Source organism: Pelodiscus sinensis, chromosome 9, assembly GCF_049634645.1.
Source record: "Pelodiscus sinensis isolate JC-2024 chromosome 9, ASM4963464v1, whole genome shotgun sequence".
NCBI classification, from domain to species: Eukaryota; Metazoa; Chordata; order Testudines; family Trionychidae; genus Pelodiscus; species Pelodiscus sinensis.
This window is the reverse complement of record NC_134719.1, coordinates 17,023,390-17,042,663: the sequence shown is the minus strand read 5'-3', so window position 1 is coordinate 17,042,663 and position 19,274 is coordinate 17,023,390. Positions and strand designations below refer to the sequence as shown.

Here is a 19,274-nt window from a genome sequence, read left to right as displayed (position 1 = left end):
CTGAGCTTGCAGGCATGCCCGTGTGCTATGTGCAGCACTTCAGAGTGTATGTGTGTGTGTGTGTGTGTCCTTGTCCCCATCCTCCTTCCTGCAGTGGCTTGTGGTAGGAGGGCATCCCCTCACCCTGGGGGGTCAGAAGTGTGGACGGCCTCCCCAGAGCCTATGAGCAGGAGTCCAGGGGTGCTCCGGTGCTGCGTCCTGGGGCTGTGTGGCACAGATTGGCTCCGTACATGCATCCATGTGAATGGACTGCAGTGCAACGGCCAGGCCAAGAAGGCCAAGCAACGACTGCACGACAGCCCCTCAGAGCCCGCCACCCCCACCCTGTGTGTATGAGAAAACTAAGATCACTCACCTGATGATCCCTTCCCAGCATCAGAGGATGCCTGGGTTACATCCAGACCATGGGGTACTGGCTCCAGGGTGATGGTGGTCACCATGCTGGCTGCATCCTCCTCTTCATGGGCTGGAACTCCAGGGTGGATGACAACAGGTGTTTCCAAACCCGAGTCCACCACCAGAGGAGGGGAAGGGACTAGGGTTGCCAGATAGTTTAACAAAAAATACCGAACACCATCCCCCCCGACCAAAAAAAAAAACCACTGGCAAAAAGTTCTGTTGAGAAAAAGAAAAGGGGGGGAGACCAAAGTATAGCCGCGGGCATGGAGTCCGAACTAGCGGACATTTAGAAATGGCGGCACCCGGCAACATACAAATGAAGCCTGGGAAATTCAAATCCCGGGCTTCATTTGCAACTCCGGTTGACTACATTACCACCCTAGTTCGAACTAGGGTGGTAGTGTAGACATACCCTAACAGTGGAGAAAGGAGGGGAAGGAAGTGAAAAAGGTGATGTCTTGGAGAAGGGGTGAGGCACGGGAAGGGTTTCAGAGAAGGGGTAGGGCAAGAGTGTTTGGGTTTGAGGTATATCCTGGATTGCACTTAAATTGAAAAAGTGATCTTGTGCATAAAAAGGCTGGAGACCACTGATGTAGGACATTTCCCTATTCTCACTAATCTCTTCATTCCTGCCATTCCTCACCTACCTCTACTGCCAATTAAAAAAACAACATTCAGATAAAAAAAAATCATGTCATTAACAAGCTATGCTAATTCTTCACCATATTCATTTGGTTATACTTTGCTTCCCCAACCTGTACCCTGTAGCTATATTATGTCTTTTGGAAGGTAATCCCTCTGGAGCAGGATTTGTACGCTTTGTACTGTGCCCAAGTCAATGAAACCCCACACCGAAATAAGGCCTTTGAATGGCACTATAATCAGTGTTCCCTGTAAATTGAGCATTTGGGTAGCCATCCAGCTGATTAACAGAGTTCCCACAACCAGCAACATGTGTTCCTACTAGTGGTACACATCCACACATGCCTCAGTGCATATAAAATATTTATTTTGCACGTGCATTGAAAAAAATTAGAGGGAACATTGACTATCATAGACGTTGTTATTATTCTTACTAAAAATCAATAGAACTGGTGGGAAACCTGCACAAAAAATTAGAGAGGATTGGTTAAAAAAGCAAAAGTTGGAAAATTTTAAAGATCTGACAATAGTATTTTGTCTAGTCTATTCTTGTATGTCAGCAGAAATGTCTTTTGGCTACTTCTCAAAAGTATTTTCTAATTAATATATAGGATAGGATACAAGTGCCAGTATCCTGCATCTTCTGAGTATAAACCAATTCGGCAACAAACATATCACCACATGGTAGTTGTTTAACCATTTGAAGCCATTTCTGCTCTTTGCTTATCATCCCACTCAGTGTATTCTTAAAGTTTCAGAAGACTAAAAATATAAGATCTTGTACACATGATAATATCAAACACTTATGGGTTTCTAACCCTTGAGATCAATGAGCAGCTTTGGATCCCTATATCTAGTTGAAGATAGTAGAACAAGGACATCATGACATTATCAGAGCATCAGATTTTTACAATGAGCACTAAGAAACCAGCTAACTTTATGGATTCATAATGGTTACTTAATTCAATAATCAGTTGTGCAAGAGATGAACCAAGAGAATGTCTTATGGGGTTCTAAACAAATGTATCTATAACAAATTCAAACTCAAAAATGTATTGGTTACAAGTTCAAATAAATTAGAATTAGAATAGTATGAGATGTGGATGTATAAAGAACACTAACAACAATTGCTATTTAACTTGTAGTCCCCTTTTAAAAATTATTGTGAGTTGATGTGAAGAGTTAGGCTATGTCTACATTATAGAGTTTTTTCGGAAAAACGGCCATTTTTCTGAAAAAACTTCACTTACGTCCACATTGTAATTGTGTTCTTTCAAGAAAAAAATCAAAAGAAGAGAGAGGTTTTTCCAACATTGGCAAATCTCTTTCTACAGGGAAGAAGCTTTTTCCCAAAAGAGCTGTTTCAGAAAAAGGTGTGTGTAGATGGGGAAGACAGGGAAGAGGGAGTTCTTCTGAAAGAAAAGGAAAGAGGAAAAAGCACTGGTATCCTGGTGGTGACTCCGTCCATAGTAATCACAGTTAAAATGTGAGATAGCGTCCATTCAGTGTGGAAGCTATCTTTCGAAAAAGCAGATAGCTTTTTCTATGTGCTTTGGCAGTGTGGATGCTCTCTATGGCTATGTTTACACTGCAGGGTTTTTGCAGAAGAATTATTGCGCATAAACTTCTTACGCAAAAGCACATCCACACCTCAAAGCGCATGAGAGCGTCCACACTGTAGTTAGGCCAGAGCACTATTTTAATCTAGCTAGCCAGCTAGCCAGCTGTGGCTCCTTTACTGTGTTTTTTTTCTTCTGTTTTCTTCATGGTTATGTCACTGGGTGCATCTATACAGCACCCTAAACTTGAAATAAGATACACAATTTGCACCACGCAAATGGTGTGTCTTATCTCAAATCTATTTTGAAATCGCTTATTTTGAAATTTGGTGCATCTCCACAGATGCAACGAGGCTTACCAGGATGGCGAAATAGCACACCTGTTATTAAAAAAAAATTCAAAATAATGGGCAGTTTGTATAGATGCGGGGTAGCTATCTAGGGATACCTCCAGTATCCCAAAATAGCCATGCAGTGTAGACCTACCCACAATTAAGTAACTGATTGTTATTCCTTATGTAAAATGACAAGCAGGACAATGTTAAGCAAACCCACCAATCATATGCTTTCTTCATAGTACCTGAGTTACTAACTTCTTAATTCAACAGCAAAAGCAATACATCTATGTCCTTTAGACTATTAATATTATTCCCTAACTTCTCATCATTTGGAGGCATTCTATTTTCAAATGTACATTTGGCAGAGAATTCTTAGGGCCCTGTTAGACTATATTGTGTAAGTTCGAGTGCATTGGTTCAATTAGCTTAGCTGCCTTTGTGGCGAGGTTAAATCATTCACTTCCCCGGGAAAGGTTTTTATTGAATGCTTTCTAAATACTTATATTGGCCACGTTGCCTGAAATCGAGTCCCTGTCACTAGTATTTCTGCAGTGACTTTGACCAGATCAATGACTGGGAAAGGCATTAAGGACACGGTGTAACAATGGAGCAGTAGACAAGCGGAGTTTGGTCCTTTCTAGGAGAGAGAAACGAATAACGATCAGGAAGATGGGTTTCTATTAACCCTTTTCACATCCTCGTGACGTTTGAATGAGTTTGCTGGCCGTTTTAATTACAGCAGTTACGACTGAAGTAAACTTGCTGCATAATCGAAACACGAATATCGTTACTGTGTTCCCTAACTCTAGAATGGCATGTAATTAGAACGGGGGGAAACTCCTTCCGGGAACAGATAGGAAAGAAAGAGGCTTGGAAGAAGTTGCAGCTCTAGAAAGTTGCCTTTTTCAGATCATGTAAGGATTTAGTTCCTGAACTGAGCTGGGATGCAGGAGGCAGTGGGAAAACACACTTTAGAGACTTTTTTTCAGTTGGACTTTTTTACTGGAACCTCAATACTCTCAAAACTGTATGTACCTGTCTTTATGGCTCACGTGTTTGGTAAATTTGCAGAAGAAGTAAGTGCAAGTTCAGTCAAAAAGCTGGAACGTTGAAACCCGTCACTCTGATTGTTTCCTTTTAAATAGAGCGGTTCAGTCAGTTATTTTGCATCTTGACTTTTATTATTTCTCTTATTTCTCTTTTTAAATCTGTATCATGATAGGCATCGTGCTATAATAACAACCATTGTAATACGAATCACAACAATAACAAAAATAATAATTAATAAATTGGTTAAAAGGGCATGGTTGAGTTAAAGACTTACGACTGCTATTTTTAATTAAAAAAATTATTCTCAGACTCCACAAAAAAGCCAGTGCCCATGTCTTAACACTTAGGTGTGAGTGAGGGGCATTAGTGAAACTGTTCTGCAGTTGCTATCTTTGACTTCAGCACCACTCCATGTGCTTCTAGAACTTGAACTTTTTTTGGGGAGGGCTTCCTGAACTGCAAGTATATGTCTTCTTCCATACGTTGTTACATCCTGGGTATGGGTATCTTGTTACCTCTGTAACAGAAAGTGCGTGTGTGGGGGCAGCCATTTCATTGCTTAATTGATAGGAGAGGGTGAATTGGCTTTTCCCATCTGAAGTAAGGAGGGATGTTATTAAACCTTGAGTTCAAGGACATTCTGTGATCTTAATAAAGTTGCGGAGTGCCTCCTTCCTCAGCTTGCTTACCAAATCTTGAATTAATAAAGTTTACTTAGTTATTTAAATAGACTAAATGTCACATTTTAAATGAACGGAGAAGGCTCTACCTTACTGACCTATTTTTCATTTCTGATTTAGAAAAAGGCAAGATTAGCATGGATATTGCATTTTCAAGGACCTCGCCACTATTAAATAGACTGTTAAGTGCATTTTATGGCTGAAGAGTCTGTTCCCAGCTCAGTCTCAAAGACGTGCTAAGTTCATCTCTACCTGCTACATTGAACATTCACTGACTAAAATATTTTCGGTGGCTGTAATACCTATGATCTGTATCTTTTAAGTGCATAACGCTAAATGTTTTAGGACTAGTAAAACGTAACTCAATAAAAGTCCCTAGAACGTAAGTGTGGTCCCTCAAGAAAAATATGTGGTTCATATTTGACCAATTATATGGTTTCCTTGCTCCATTAACACGAGTTGGCATCTAAAGGTGATCAGATTTTGAAAATCAAAATACAAACTATGGTAAAGTGTGTATCAAACTAAGACAGCAAATGGGCGAGAGGTAAGTCCCATTCCCAGCTGAACTCTCCTTGCATGGCTCCGAGAACGCTAGGTTAAAGGCGAGCAGAGAATTGACCTAGGAATCTCCTCGAGTCTGTGAGTTTGTCACTGCAGGGTCTGTTTTCAATAGTAGCTTTACAACTAGAGGGGGGAAATTAGGTCGGAGTGTGCTAAACATAACGCGTAGCTTGTGAATCTCTGGCAGACTAGTCACTGGTTCAAGTAACTGAGATATGTTGTATTTCCATGCACTTTAATACTGGAGTACACCTAAAGAGGGTGTATGCAAACATTGCTATAATTAGTGAATAAACTGCATCTCTGTAACCTGTGCACTCAACGCCTGTTTGGTGAAGTAATCGCAGCGCGTCATTTTCAGATTGCGCTGTCTAACGTATTTAAAAATATAGCCTAAAACATAATGCTCGCTCCTGCACCTATTGGAGCCAGTGGCTTCCCCTTGACTTCACTGTAAAAGAGAAGGAGTAGATCCTCTATGTTTTACAAATAAACAAGAGAACGTCTTTGCTTATGGGATGAGATTTTCGATGGGAATAGGGTTTCATATTCCTTCGAGCAGCTTTGAAAATCCCTCCTTATAACTCCATCCTCCAGGCTCATGCTAGGCTGCAGAATGAACTCCCCCCCCCCCCGTGATTAATTCTTAAGCCCAACGTCGTTGATTCACAGAACACTAGGGGATGACCAGCAGTCCCCCAACCTTCTTCACAATGATGATCGGTAGGGACCAGAAATCAGAAACTGTATCGGTACTTAGATGGATGGTGGTTTAGCTCCTGCTCTATAGCTGCTTCTTCCGACTGAGCCCTCTTAAGGAACCTGCCAGCAACAACACGTACCGTGTGCTTTTTAAATTCATTCATATGTATTTTAAATTCATTTTAAATTTATTCTAGATCGTTTTGAATAATAAAACACAAACAAAGCACCCGATTTCTTTTACTCCTTCTCCTTTGCATCAAAGTAACCTAAAAATGACCCAGATGACATAAACCCAGGGCATCTGCTATGGACGTTTTGGTTGGTGTTAATGGAATGTGCATGCAGACTGAATCACTCTAAATACTTTTTAAAATCCCGGGTCAGCCTGAGATTTGATTCAGGACAAAGGGCATTTTTCTACTCTGCCCCTGGAGCAATTCTGAAAATAGGAAATATTTTGGGGACACTGACAAATTGTTGCACTCTAAAGAGTCGCACAATCCTCCTTAAATGAGAGTGATGCTGGTGGGAAACTTAGTGCTAACTTCTCATCATACAATATCGTTTTTAAGATTTAGAACGTGGCCATGGATAAATATAGGCATAAAGCATCCCACCTATATACTCAATCACCTTTTGTCTGGAAGTGTGTACGTTATTTTAAGGTCTATTGGTCAAATCTTGGGTTTCTAATTCCTGCCAGCGGTCCAAATGAAAAGTCAATGAAAGGAACAGAAGTTAGTAAAGCCAGTTGGATGTGGCCTTGTAAGTAGATGGAAATCGCTTCACCCGCATAAATCCAGCTCTCTCTGGGCCAGATCTCTGAGGGTAACAGAGCACAGTAACGGCAAACAGCTCATTTTAAGAGGTGAATTAAAACAGAGGAAATTAGGTAGGCATAATTTAATTACACAGTAATTGGAAAATACTAGATTAAGGAATTACCCAGGGGCCGATGCCCTGTATTTGCAGCAAGTGCAATCGGCTATTTTGCAATTATGGGCTCCATCCTCATCCTGGACCAATGGGAGTTTTGGAAATGCAAGGGAGTTCAGGATCTCCTCCAAAAAATGTCCTGTGTTGCTATTTTTAAAAAGGTATCAGACTAGAGTAGTAGTTCACAATATTTTTTTTCGGTTGCAGGATTGCTACAAAGAATTCTGCTTTAAGCAAAGAGAAGGTGAAGGTTTGATATTACTTTTGAGAGCTCTAAAAGCAGATCATGGAAGAAAAATAAAGAGTGGCCTATGGATTATATTAAGAAATATGATGAGGAGGGAGAATGATATTCATCTACAATAAAGGCTTTTAGCGCTTTAATTTAGTGGATATGACTTAACAAGAGAGCGCATCAACGTCTGTAAAGAAGACCATGCAGCGGCGTCAATACAGGAGCCAGACCTACGGGCCTTCCTTAAGCAAAACTCACAGGAGCCCCGGTCTATCGCCACCAATTGGCCTTTTCATAAACCACTCCAGCAAACATTTGCTGGCCGTGGACTTCGTTGTCTGGCAGATCAGACGCACAACACAGTCTGCACACCCCCAAAGCATGTACTTAATTGTGTAGTAAGGCAGCTTGTTAAACATCTGTACAACTGCAGCGCTGCGTAAAAACTATCCATTACGCCCCCTGCCCTTAGTGGATATTTCCCAGAGACCGGGTCTCTGTAGCAAAGTATAGTCTCCGTTTTCATCATCCCAGAAACGAGTCTTGTGTTCTTGTAGCTTGGGAAAGGCAAAGCCTGCCACGAACGCTATACTAGAGTATACATAACAGACACGATGGATAAGCTACATAGTCCACCTCCATGCCCTAAAATTCATGGTCAGGGGCTCATAGCTCCGAACTTCTCCCCACCTCTTCATAGGCCCTGGGCCTTTCACCAGCCCCCTCTGATGGGTGAGCTGAGGACAGGGGAGGCCCCTTTTCAACGTCCTGGCTTCGGGCCCTTTGGAGCCCTCATTTCACACAGGAGGGCCCCCGGTTCTGACCAACGCAAACGGATGAAAGCAGCTTTCGCCTTGGGTGATCTTAGCTCCTACGCGGCTGGTTCCTGGCCAGGCAGCCTCCTCCTGCGCCGTCCGCCAGTGGATGCAGCCAAAGAAAGTCCAAAGCCCCTGGTGTGTCCCGCGGTGAGCATGTGTAGGGTGGGGAGAGCTAAGGGGCTACCCCGAGACCGGAGGGCGCTGCCTCTGCTGCGATCTAACCGGTGGCAATAGGGAGTAGGAGAGGAGACCCAGGCGTTAGCTCTGGGTACCTGGGGAGGGCTGCAGAGCTCACCAGCGTCGTTTGGCAGAGCACTTGGGCTGAGCGGGGGGCGCTCCGTGAAATCGCCACGTGTTCGTATGGGCGAAACTGTCACTTTGTTTCCACTCACAAAACTCTTTCAAGTGGCGAGACGGCGTTGCTCACATGGAGGGAAAGCTGGTTTAAAAAGCACGGCCTTAGAAACTGCCTGGGGAGGACGAAGGAAAGGACTCCATATATATATATATATAAAATCTCACAGGTGCCGGGCAAACTCCACCATCCTGCCAGGGGGGGGGGGGGGCTAAATCCCTTGGGATTTGCGGGAGGAGTTATTCATTTTAACCCTTTAGTTGCCTGACTCCGATGAGTAACATAAATGTATTAATTGGCTTCCTTCATTGGACCGGCCAAGTGTACCAGCAGCCTCTATTTCATGAGCAAAGTTCAAGGTGGGGGAAGGTCTCCTTCCATATACAGGGAAGAGAAGACAGATCGGGAACAATTGTAACTGGTGGAGCTAGGCCTTCTGAGTACTCCCCCCCACGGGACCGATCCTGCTGCCCTAGAGACAGGCAGGCTAGTTTGCATTGCGAGGCTTTGAAGCTGGCTGCTTCCCCTCCCCTCCTTGCAGCAGTAGCGGGGTTGATATTTTTGTTGCGTCTGCAGAGCAGCCAGACCTCGAGGAAACTCGAGGGTCCTGGCTCCACAGTGGGACAGTGCAAAGGCCGGTTAATGTACGCACCGTAGGAGAGCGCTTCCCTCCGGCTCCCGGTGGGGATGGAGTCACAACACGAGAGGGGAGTCCCTCCGGGCACTGCCTAGACCTTGTCTGGGTTCTAAGCGGCAAGGAATAGCCAGGCAGGTGTCCCTGAATTAGCCACAGCCAGCACTGGGGATGGCTTCTCGAGCACGGACGAGTGTTGCGCTTCTGGTGTCAGGGATACACCATCAAAGGGGGCTCCGAGCGGTGTTAGGCTGTAACTTTTCAAAAAGAGTAGTCATGTCCTGTGGCACCTTAGGGTACTACATCTACAGAGAATGATGGAAGCTATGTTGTCTATCTTCCAGGGTTGGAATTAGCAGGTCTAGTTAAGACAGCTAATTAGAACTGAGGGGCACTCTGGTCCATGCTGGTAGTCTTGCTTCCATGAGGAGTAAGAGAAGTTGAAAAGAGAGGCTATGTCTACACTTTGAGCTTTCTCAGCAAAAATATGCTAATGAGGAGCTCATTGTGCTAATGAGGGGCTCGTTTTTTCACTAGAGTTTTTGTGCAAAAACAAGCAGTGTGAACATTTTCTTTTTGCACAAAAACCCCTTTTCCTGCAAGATTCTTATGCCTCAAAAAAGGAGGTTTACCAATCTTGTGGGAAAAGGGGGTTTTGCGCAACAAGAACACATTCACACTGCTTTTTTTTTGGCACAAAAACACTAGCGAAAAAACAGAATGGCAGAAAATATGCAAATGAGCTTGTGACTCATGCAAATGAGTCCCTCATTAGCATTTTTTTTGCAGAGAAAACTAGTAGTGTGGACATAACCAGAGTGTTCTCCTTTCCACTTCCTGCAGTGTGGACAGTGACAAAAGTCCCATGTGACAAAAGTCCAATTAAGCTACTTTGACTTGAGCTACACAATTACCATAGCTGAAGTTGCATATCTTCATTCAACCCTGTCCCTACCGGTATATCTACACTGCAGAGGTATCCCAAAATAGTTACCCGGCATCTACACAAGCCACCTATTATTTTGAAATATTTTCAAAATAATGGGTGTGCTATTTTACCATTCCAATACACCTCATTGCTGCAGGGATAAGGGATGGCTTGAAATAGTGTGTTATTTTGAAATCTGGCATTGTTTAGATGCTCCAAATTTCAAAAGAAGCTATTTTGAAATAGATTCAAAATAAGATACACAATTTGTATAGTGCAAATTGTGTATCTTATTCTAGTTTGGGGTGCAGTGTACCTCTGGGGAGCGTCCACTCCTCAAATGAGCTCTTGTGCAATTAAATGGGCAGTTAAAATGGCAGAACAGAGGGCTTTTTCCACCATAGCTAACCTCCTTTTCTGAGGCATAACTGCTTTTAGCACTCCAACTATTGCACAAAAAGTCCCATGTGGACGCTCCAGAGAAACCCCTATGGAAACCCCTGTGGGAAACCCTTGCACAAGAAACCCCTATGGAAAAAAGCAAAGGTGATCTGATGGCCATGGCGGTCAGAGCTTTCTTGCACAAGAGCAGTGTGGACGCTCTCTTGCACAAAAACACAACGCTTTTGCAATGTGATTTGAGGTGTGGACATGCTCTTGGGCAAAATGTTTTTGCACAAGAACTCTAGGGCAAAAGGCTTCTTGAGCAAGAAGCCTTTAATGTAGATGTAGCCATAGTGTAGACATACCCTAAGGCTATGTCTACACAGGATTGTTATTTTGGAATAACTGATGTTACACTGCCAGCCTTTATTTAAAATTAATGTCCAACTGGAGGACTTCTTACTCTGACTCCTATAACTCTCATTTCATGAGGAGTAAGGAAAGCTGAAGAAAGAGTGTTCTTCCTTCAACTTCCTGCTGTGTAGACAGTGTCAAAAGCCAAAATAAGCTGTTTTGACTTAAGCTATGCAATTGACATGGCTCAAGTTGCATAGCGTATTCCGACTTTAGCCCTACCCTGGGTGCATCTACACAGCACCTGAAACTCGAAATTAGATATGCAATTTGCACTATGCAAGTTGTGCAGCTTATTTTGAATCTATGTCAAAATAAAGCACTATTTTGAGCCGCCCCTTACTCCTCTTAGAATGAGATTTACAGGGATGGTGAAATAGCACATCCGCTATATTTCAAAATAGCGGACGCATTCAAAAGACACCGGGTTGATATTTTGGGATACCTCTGATATCCCAAAATAGCCCTGCATGGTAGACATACCCAAAGGGTATACCCAGGGCATGTTTACACTGCAGGCAAAAGTCAAATTGAGATCCCTAACTTCAGCTGCATCAATTGCATAGCTGAAGTCAAAATAGCCTAATTAGGCTTTGGGTACTGTCTACACAGCAGGAAGTCAAAGGAAGAACAGTCTTCCTTCAGCTTCCCTTACTCCTCCTGAAATGAGGGTTACAGGAGTTGGAGTAAGAAGTCCTCCAGCTTGACATTATTTGGAAACAGTGGCTTGCTGTGTAGTATCAATTATTCTGCTGTGTAGACATACCCGTGCCAAAGCAACAGCTAGTTCAGTCGCCTTGATCCTCTGGTTGCGGTATTGCCAACAAGTGGTGCTGGGGAATCAGTGTTCATTTAACATAGGACGTTTAAAAAAACCTCAGAGACCTCTTTTCGTGAATCCTCAGACACCTCCGCATCTTCTTTTAATGCCCCTCACGCTGGCATCCTCGCCTCTGCCTTTATGCCCGGTGACAGACCAATTACCCTGTAACTCCGAGGCGTGCAGAGCGCTTCGGAAGCGGAACACACCAGCGGTGGCTTTGGGTCCGGAGCGAGCGTTTCCGCTTTACTACAGGATTTCAAAGGCGTGTCGGATTGTTTGTCTTTCCAAATAAAACCTGCTCTTAGAGTAAGGGCCAGAACCTCAGGAGGCGTCAGTAGCAGAAGTTCGCTGGAGTTACACCGATCTACAGGCCCCTTAAATTAGACGGTGTAATCCCCATTTCAGGCAATGTAAACGATTCCAAGTATGGTCTCATGGCTTGCGTTTTGTATTATTCTACTACACCTCTGTGGTGAATGAAGAATGTTATTGCATTTAACCAGAGCGAGGAAAAAAATTGGCTCTGGATAAACCACACCAACTGCAGACCATGGTCATTTTCCCAGTGTTTAGGATCTGGTTACTTTTAATACACCCCCGAGGCCAGCATGACATGTCTTACACTAACAGGCATCTGTCACCAACCGTGTCAGGTTTTGCCATATGTGTCGGACGGTTTGTGGAAACCCCCTAGCAAATGCGACTTTCGTTGATTGGTTGAGTCGAGCGGGTTTGCCGTCCGTTGTGGAAAATATCCTACTCTGCTGGGATAGTTATGTGCAGAGGTCAGGGAGACGGGGCGCGTCGCTGTCCCAGGACTTCCACCAATGTAAAACGGCGCAGTTAAAGGCGTGCGAGAAGTCCTAGGAGAGCCACTACACTTCGAATTGCTTTTCCCCGTCAGCAATCGAATATTTTGTTTTTGCTGAATCTCTTCCATAAAATCTATGGCAATGGGTTAGGAATGTTTCTTCTCTCTTCCTACAAGTCTGTTCTACCTGGGATTCCTTTAAACTCGAACCTATTAATTTAAATTATTGCAGTGTAATTTTTTGAACGCCACTGCATCTGTTCCCAGACATTTTCTTTCCACACGAAAAGACAAATCTGCAAAGGAAGGGCTCGATCCCGCCTTCTGGCAAGCTTCCCATTGACCTGAGTAGAAGCAGACTCAGAAAGTGATTTTTGGAAGGCATGAAACAGTGTAACTGCTGGATTCAGGAGTGTGTGGCGCTGTCTTTGTGCTATTTGTAGATCTTCCCAAAGTACGATAGTGCTTCACGGCACTATGAAAATAAAGGATCTACTGTTCTCCAAAACTCACTTCAAAGTCCTTGGTTTCTCGCCATCAGCCTTAACCCAATGATTCCCTCCAGAACTCCGCAGAAAGTTTCCCATTGCAAATCACAGCACCGTATTTCACTGAGGAGGGGGTAGGCAGAGAGAGGGAAGGAAGCCTGGAGAAGCAGCTATATAGACTGTCAGAAGCTGCTCCAGACGTCTGGGAAATTCATTATATAGACCTCACGCCCCCTACAGGTCCCACTCCGCTATTACAATTCTGTGGCCCTCTGGAAGCCCCCAAGTCAGACACCACCTGCGGCCTCTGGGTTTAATTTGCTCCCCAAATCCTTTCTCTCTCTTTCAATTAATGACCCTTTCAAACCTTCCCTTCCCTTCTTTTAAGTGACGGCTTCTTTGCCCAGCAATATCCTGGTGCCTTTTGCCTGTCATACAGGACAACTGATCGTTTGGCGTTTGCTTTGCAGAGGCGGCGGTAGCAGAAGCAAGAATGGCAAATCCTAGGTCTTGAGTCAGCGGTGTGTGGAGCGGGTCATCGGGGCCGAGAGACAGAAAGATGCTATACTAGACCTTCCGAAAAATAAATGCACCTAGCAGTTAAATATCCCCTCGTTACAAGCACACCAAAGGCGATTCAATTGAATCCACTCTTAATTGACTAAAGAACCGAGGCTAACAAATGAGCAACTCCGTATTCTTTTATAACCTCTTAATTTCAATTATTGTAATGTTCCAAGTAGTGGAGAATATACTAGCGCTTCCGTTCCCCAGGTTTGTTTGGTCTAATTCGATTTGCACATTTTCCTGCTCCCTAAAACGTTTGCACTGTAACGACATTTTCGTTTCTCTCAAATAAGTCGCTGGTCTGTGGAATCTAAAGAGAACTATTGATCAGCGTTATAGAAACGGCGGTTCTATGGAGGCCCCCTCACTGTTGGTTTGGGTTGCAGATCCTCGGGGAAAGAAAAGAAAAAGAAAAGTCTCCGATCTCCGTGTCAAAGAAAACTAGCTGGGAAGAAAGTTGCCGGCTATTTTGCCTTGTTCCCACCCAGGGCTGCCTAATAAATAGTACGAAAAGGCCTTCCAGTTTCAAGGCTGCTGCTTGTTCTGAACACACATGCAGGGCCGGGAGGTATTAGTGCTATGCACGGAAATATGAGGGAGTAATTTTATAAGTAACAAAGGATCAGGAATGGAATGAGCCCCCTGTTATCCAATGTCAGTGAGAAGCACTGGATCAGCAGCTTCTTGAGCCTAAAAGTGAATTCAAGAAGAGCCTCCTTTCTCTTTTCCCAGGGGTATCAGCTAAATATAGAAATAACCTCTGCGTGTGTTGCACAAATCATGCACCATTTGCTGTTTGTGTAAAACCGATTAGCTAGACACAACTGTGAAACAACTTGTTACTTTTATAGCCGCAGCACACAAACAAATTTAGATCTGTTTGGTTTTCCTTGTAAAAAGAGATTAGAGGAGTGTCCATGTAGGGACCTGCATGAAGAGCCTCTGATATATAATCTCTTCTTGGTTAAGGTGACTGTTTTTCCTTTCCGTGTCAGATGATTATCAGGTCCTTATTTATAAAGTTTAAAACTATCCAGTCACCAGGCAGCTTGTTTTATTTTAGTACATGTATCCCGAGGTATAAATGTTTACTTAGGATACAATAATATTTACTGTTTACCAAGAAAACCAAATGTATATAAGGCAAGAACACATTTTTTACAGCAGATCCTATCAGAGCCCGTACTTGAAATAAGCAACAAAATCAGCGCTGTAGAAAGAACTCGTTAACGCCTTAATAGAACTGATTGATTGTACATGCATTTTATGCACTACATTTTACTTTACAAGAAGAGATTCTTGTCTATGTTGAATATCAACACTGACATTTTAATTCCAATACCTGAGGTGAAACTGACACTTTTTTTTAGACGAGGGACAGAATACAGTAATAGAATATTTTCATTGCATATGAATGAATACTTTCGTTAATGTCATGCTTCTATATTTTTCAGACTGAAAACAAGCACGTTTTAATTCTATCACACTTTATAGCGAATTAATTTCTGCATAGTTGGTAGTCAATTTAATTTGGCTCAAATATATATAGCAACTGTTCTCCAAACTTAATTATTAGGACTCTACAACATAAAATGACCGTAAATATATTAAAATTCTCATATGAAAAATAGTATTTTTGCTAAAATACGGGTTCAATTGTTTAATTTTCTAGTATTTGCCTCTATAAATAATGAAAATTCATATAATTAGATTGGGCACACATTTTAATTCTATCGCAAAATAAATTAGTAACAATCTTGTGATTGCCATAAGGTTTAATTTAAAACTTTATTTAAAAAATGGCAAAGAAATACACCTACAAAGTATATTCAGAATAATTATAGGTATTATGAATTTTGTGCTTTGTTAATTGAGTGTATAAATACTTTGTCATAGTAAAAATAATGCTTTGGGAAAATATCTCATGTTCTAAAGCGTTAATGGGTTTCAGAAATAATCTGATTGCCAGAATGCTTTATTTTTATACCGTTGATTTAAATTAGATTTTGCCATGGCAAAGCTTCCTGAATTATAACTGGATTGCTTGCCCGCTCACTGCGCAATTGCGCTGACCATTTAGATTGAATAAACTGAAGTTATCTGCACTGATCGTCCGTTTTATTATAGCAGGCACTAAACAAATTTGAGATCTTAAAATTAGTGAAGATCTAGAAAACAATAACGTAACTACCATGTTATTTAATAACCCCTAGAAAGGTTTTTTAATTAAAGTGAAAGTTGGGTATTTACAGAAATAGGTTAGTTTCAATCATTTTTTAAAAACTCGTCTCACCTGTACAATCTACACCTTAATTATCACCCGATGAAACTCTTTCTTGATATATAAAATTATAATTATCAAATAACACAAGGAACAGCATTTTAAAAATTTATTTACAAAGTTGTGTACAACACCAAGGAATAACATTTAGAATACATATATTCATTCATATATAAACAGACTTCTATAATAGAACGACTGGTTTGTCTCTTTTTTCCCCCAAATTTTTTGTTTGTTTAATATTTAAAATTTTCCCCGCTTTAATACTTTTTTTGTTCTTTCAGATAAAACTTGCCTGGAGAGTAAGAACCTTCAAAAAAAGTGAAAGTTCAAAGCTCCTATACCCTACGGTTATTTGCCCTTTTAAAAAAATAAAAACCCCAAAAGTAAAGTCAATAATTTTTAATACAAATATGTACAAATGTTGGTTGGATTTCTCTCTCCTTTTTTTTACCTGTACAGAAAGCATTCCTGGTGTGATTGTGTGTTTGGCTTTTTTTTTTTTAAATACAGGAGTGGGGGATGTTTCTTTGCGAGTATAGTTTGAATCCTACCATTTTTGTGCAAGTTTTTAGTTTGTTTTTGTTGGAGTCCTGGGGGGTTGTGTCTGGATGACAGGAAGCGAGTTGAATGCTTTCCCCCCTCAAGTCTCTTATTTAGTGATGGATATAAAATTGAAAAAAAAAAAAAGAAGAAGAAGAAGCAAAGAGACCGGGGTAGCTCTGAGTTACTGGGCTGGCCATTTGGCCTGCACGGCTGCCGCCGATGCCGCGGGCTGCAGGAACTGTCCCGAGAGAATGTTTGTAGGCACGCTCAGGATGGGGGCGATGGCTGCTGTGGTCCGGGTGAGGGACAGCGGCTGGTGGGCCATGAGGGCGGACTGGACGGTGACCGGCGGCCGGAGGAAAGTCTGTGCGCTGCTCCCTGAGCTGGTGGCCGCCACCCCGATGATGTTCTCGATGCTGAACGAGGGCCGGCTGCTGGGCTCCGACTTGATGAGCGAGCCGGCGGCGCTCAGGCTGTTGAGCTGCAGCTGGAGGCTGGGGCTGAGCTGGGAGTTGAAGGCTTTGCGGCTCAGCTCGCTGGAAGGCAGCAGGGGCACGGCGGGCGGCAGCATGGGCCCCACGGGCGGGATGTAGGGGTACTGCAGGGCGGCGGCGGCCGGGTGCGGGTAGGCGCCGGGGGGCAGCCCGTAGGGCCGGCCGTAGGGGCTGGCCAGGCTGTAGGCGCCGAAGCTCTGCATCATGAGCGCCGTCTGCTCGCGCAGGTGCTCCTGCTGGTGGCGCTTGAAGCGCTTCCTGCGGCGCAGGAAGCTGCCGTTGTCGAACATGTCCTCGGACTGGGGGTCCAGCGTCCAGTAGTTGCCCTTGCCCGGGTTGCCGGGCTCGCGGGGGATCTTGACGAAGCAGTCGTTGAGCGACAGGTTGTGGCGGATGCTGTTCTGCCAGGCGGGGAACTTCTCCCGGTAGTAGGGGAAGCGGTTGCTGATGAACTCGCAGATGCCGCTCAGCGTCAGCTTCTTCTGCGGGCTCTGCAGGATGGCCATGGTGATGAGCGCGATGTAGGAGTAGGGCGGCTTCACCAGGCTGTTCTTCGGCTTGCTCTGCCCCGCCAGGCCCGCGCCGCCGCCGCCGCCTTCCTCCCCCCCGCCGCCGCCGCCGCCGCTGCCGGCTCCTTTGGCCCCGTCCGCCGCCCCGCTAGGGGTGGCCTCCGCCGGGCTGCCGCTGCCGCTGCGCTCCCCGCCTGCCCCCGCCTCCTTGGGGAGCAGCAGCTCCTCCGCCTCCTCCAGGGGCAGCCCGGCCGGGCTGCCGGCCTCGCCGTCGCTGTCCTTCTCCAGCCCCTCGTCCCCTTCCCCCACCACGTCGATATCCACATCTTCGGCCGTCAGCACGGTCTGGCCGGACATGTCGCTGGTGCTGCTGCTGCCTGACAGGGTCATCCCCGCTCAGGGGAAGGGGGGGCCCAGGGAAAAGGGAGAGGGTGGGGGTAGGGGAGGGGGGAGAAAAAGTCAGGGGAGGGGAAAGAGGTGAGCTGGGCTTGGTGGCTTCCCCAGCTGGCACCTGGGCTCAGCCCCCCCCCGTCCCCAGCTGCTGGGCTGCTGGCTGGCTTCCCCCAACAGGTACCTGGGATCACACCAAAGTCCCCTCTCTGCGGGGCGCGGTGCCTTCTCCTCCAGGCATCTGGGATCCGTTCAAATTCCTCTCCGCTCTGCTGGCCTTCTTGGGGGCTTCCTCAGAAAGGCACCTCGGATCCGGTCAAACTCCTCTTGGAGCTGCTGGGCTTCTTGGGGGCAGGGTACCCGGCATCGGGTCAGACTCCTCCGCCGGTTCCTTGCTGCTGAACGTGGGGGTTTCCCCAACCGGTCCAACTCCTTGGCCGGTTCCTATGAGCAGGTAGGTGAGATCAAACGGCGCTGCTGGATCCTGCTCCCCCCCAGCAGACACGGGGATCAGATCTAGCAGCGGGGCTGGTAGCTTCCTCCAGCCAGCAACTGGGATCCGATCAAAACTCCTCTACTGCTCATCTGAGCTGCTGCTGCAGGTTAGATCTCTTTAAACTCAGCCTTTCCACCGCTTCTCTTAAAGGGTGTATTGCTTCAGTCCTCTCAGTAGCTTCCCCCCACCACACACACACACTTCGTCTCTCTTGTTTCTCTTTCCCCTTTTTGGAGGGAGGGGGAAAGGTATTTCTAGACGCGGAGAGAGAGGGAGGGGGAGAAATCAGGGTGTTATAAGAACTCACTTGCCACTTTGAAAGTCCTTTTTTAAAGACTGGCTGATAGATTACTTTCCAGTTAAAGATATACTAGGAGGCGTGGCCACGTGACCGCCTGACGTCAGGCTCCCCACTGTTAAGCCATGCAAAACTCAAGTTGTTTCATGGAATTGTCAACAAAGAGACAACAGTGGCTCTACTTATCATGATCATATACAAGCATCATTTCAGCCCACATCCTCCCTTCACGTTAGCTAGGGACTCCAAAATAGGACTATATCAGTGTGAAACCATTAGTCTGCCTTTAAGACTACAGGTTGGAAGCTTTTCATTTTTATTACATTCTGACTGGAGCTTTTTTTCCCCCACAACAATAGTAATGCTGCAATTCTATGAATAGGCAAAAGAGAAACAATCATTCCGATTTCAGCATTAAAAAAGTTAGTGCTGTTGTTTTTTACTGAAATGCAAACACCCTGTGAAATGCCAAAGGTCAGGAGCAGAACCTGAACTGTGTAGGCATTGCCAACATGTTATATTAGCACCGTCGCCTCTGACCAAATATACACTAAACGGCAGCAGCATCATATTAATACTTAACAACAACAACAACAACAACTTTTGGCTCTGAAATCACCTTCCGGTGGGTTTTTTTTCCAACAGCAGCATCAGCTGGAAACCGAAGATCAGAAAATGGCTATTGATTAATCTATTAGATTAGTTGCAGAGAGAAATAAAAAGACGTAAAATAACAAAGGGAAACTATAAATAAAGAAGCCTTTAGCTGCCTTTTTTGGGGGCAGAGGTGTTAACGACATAATCATTGCCAGCGTTAGCATATGAAAAAGTAGGAAATGAGGGAGTGTGTGAAGACTCTATTCACCAGAGTGCAAGGTAAGCTTTGTCCCAAGGAGAGGGTGCTCCAAAGAGGGGGAGGAAGGGTTACAA

The 19,274-nt window shown here is 44.5% G+C and overlaps 1 protein-coding gene across 1 annotated transcript; it reads right to left on the bottom strand.

The window, feature by feature from the left end:
• Positions 1-15,705: 15,705 nt before the first annotated feature.
• Positions 15,706-18,373, bottom strand: FOXD3 (forkhead box D3). The gene has a single exon (XM_075936147.1). It carries the CDS (start codon positions 17,548-17,550, stop codon positions 16,339-16,341), a length of 1,212 nt encoding a protein of 403 aa, XP_075792262.1. The 5' UTR covers positions 17,551-18,373; the 3' UTR covers positions 15,706-16,338.
• Positions 18,374-19,274: the final 901 nt, after the last annotated feature.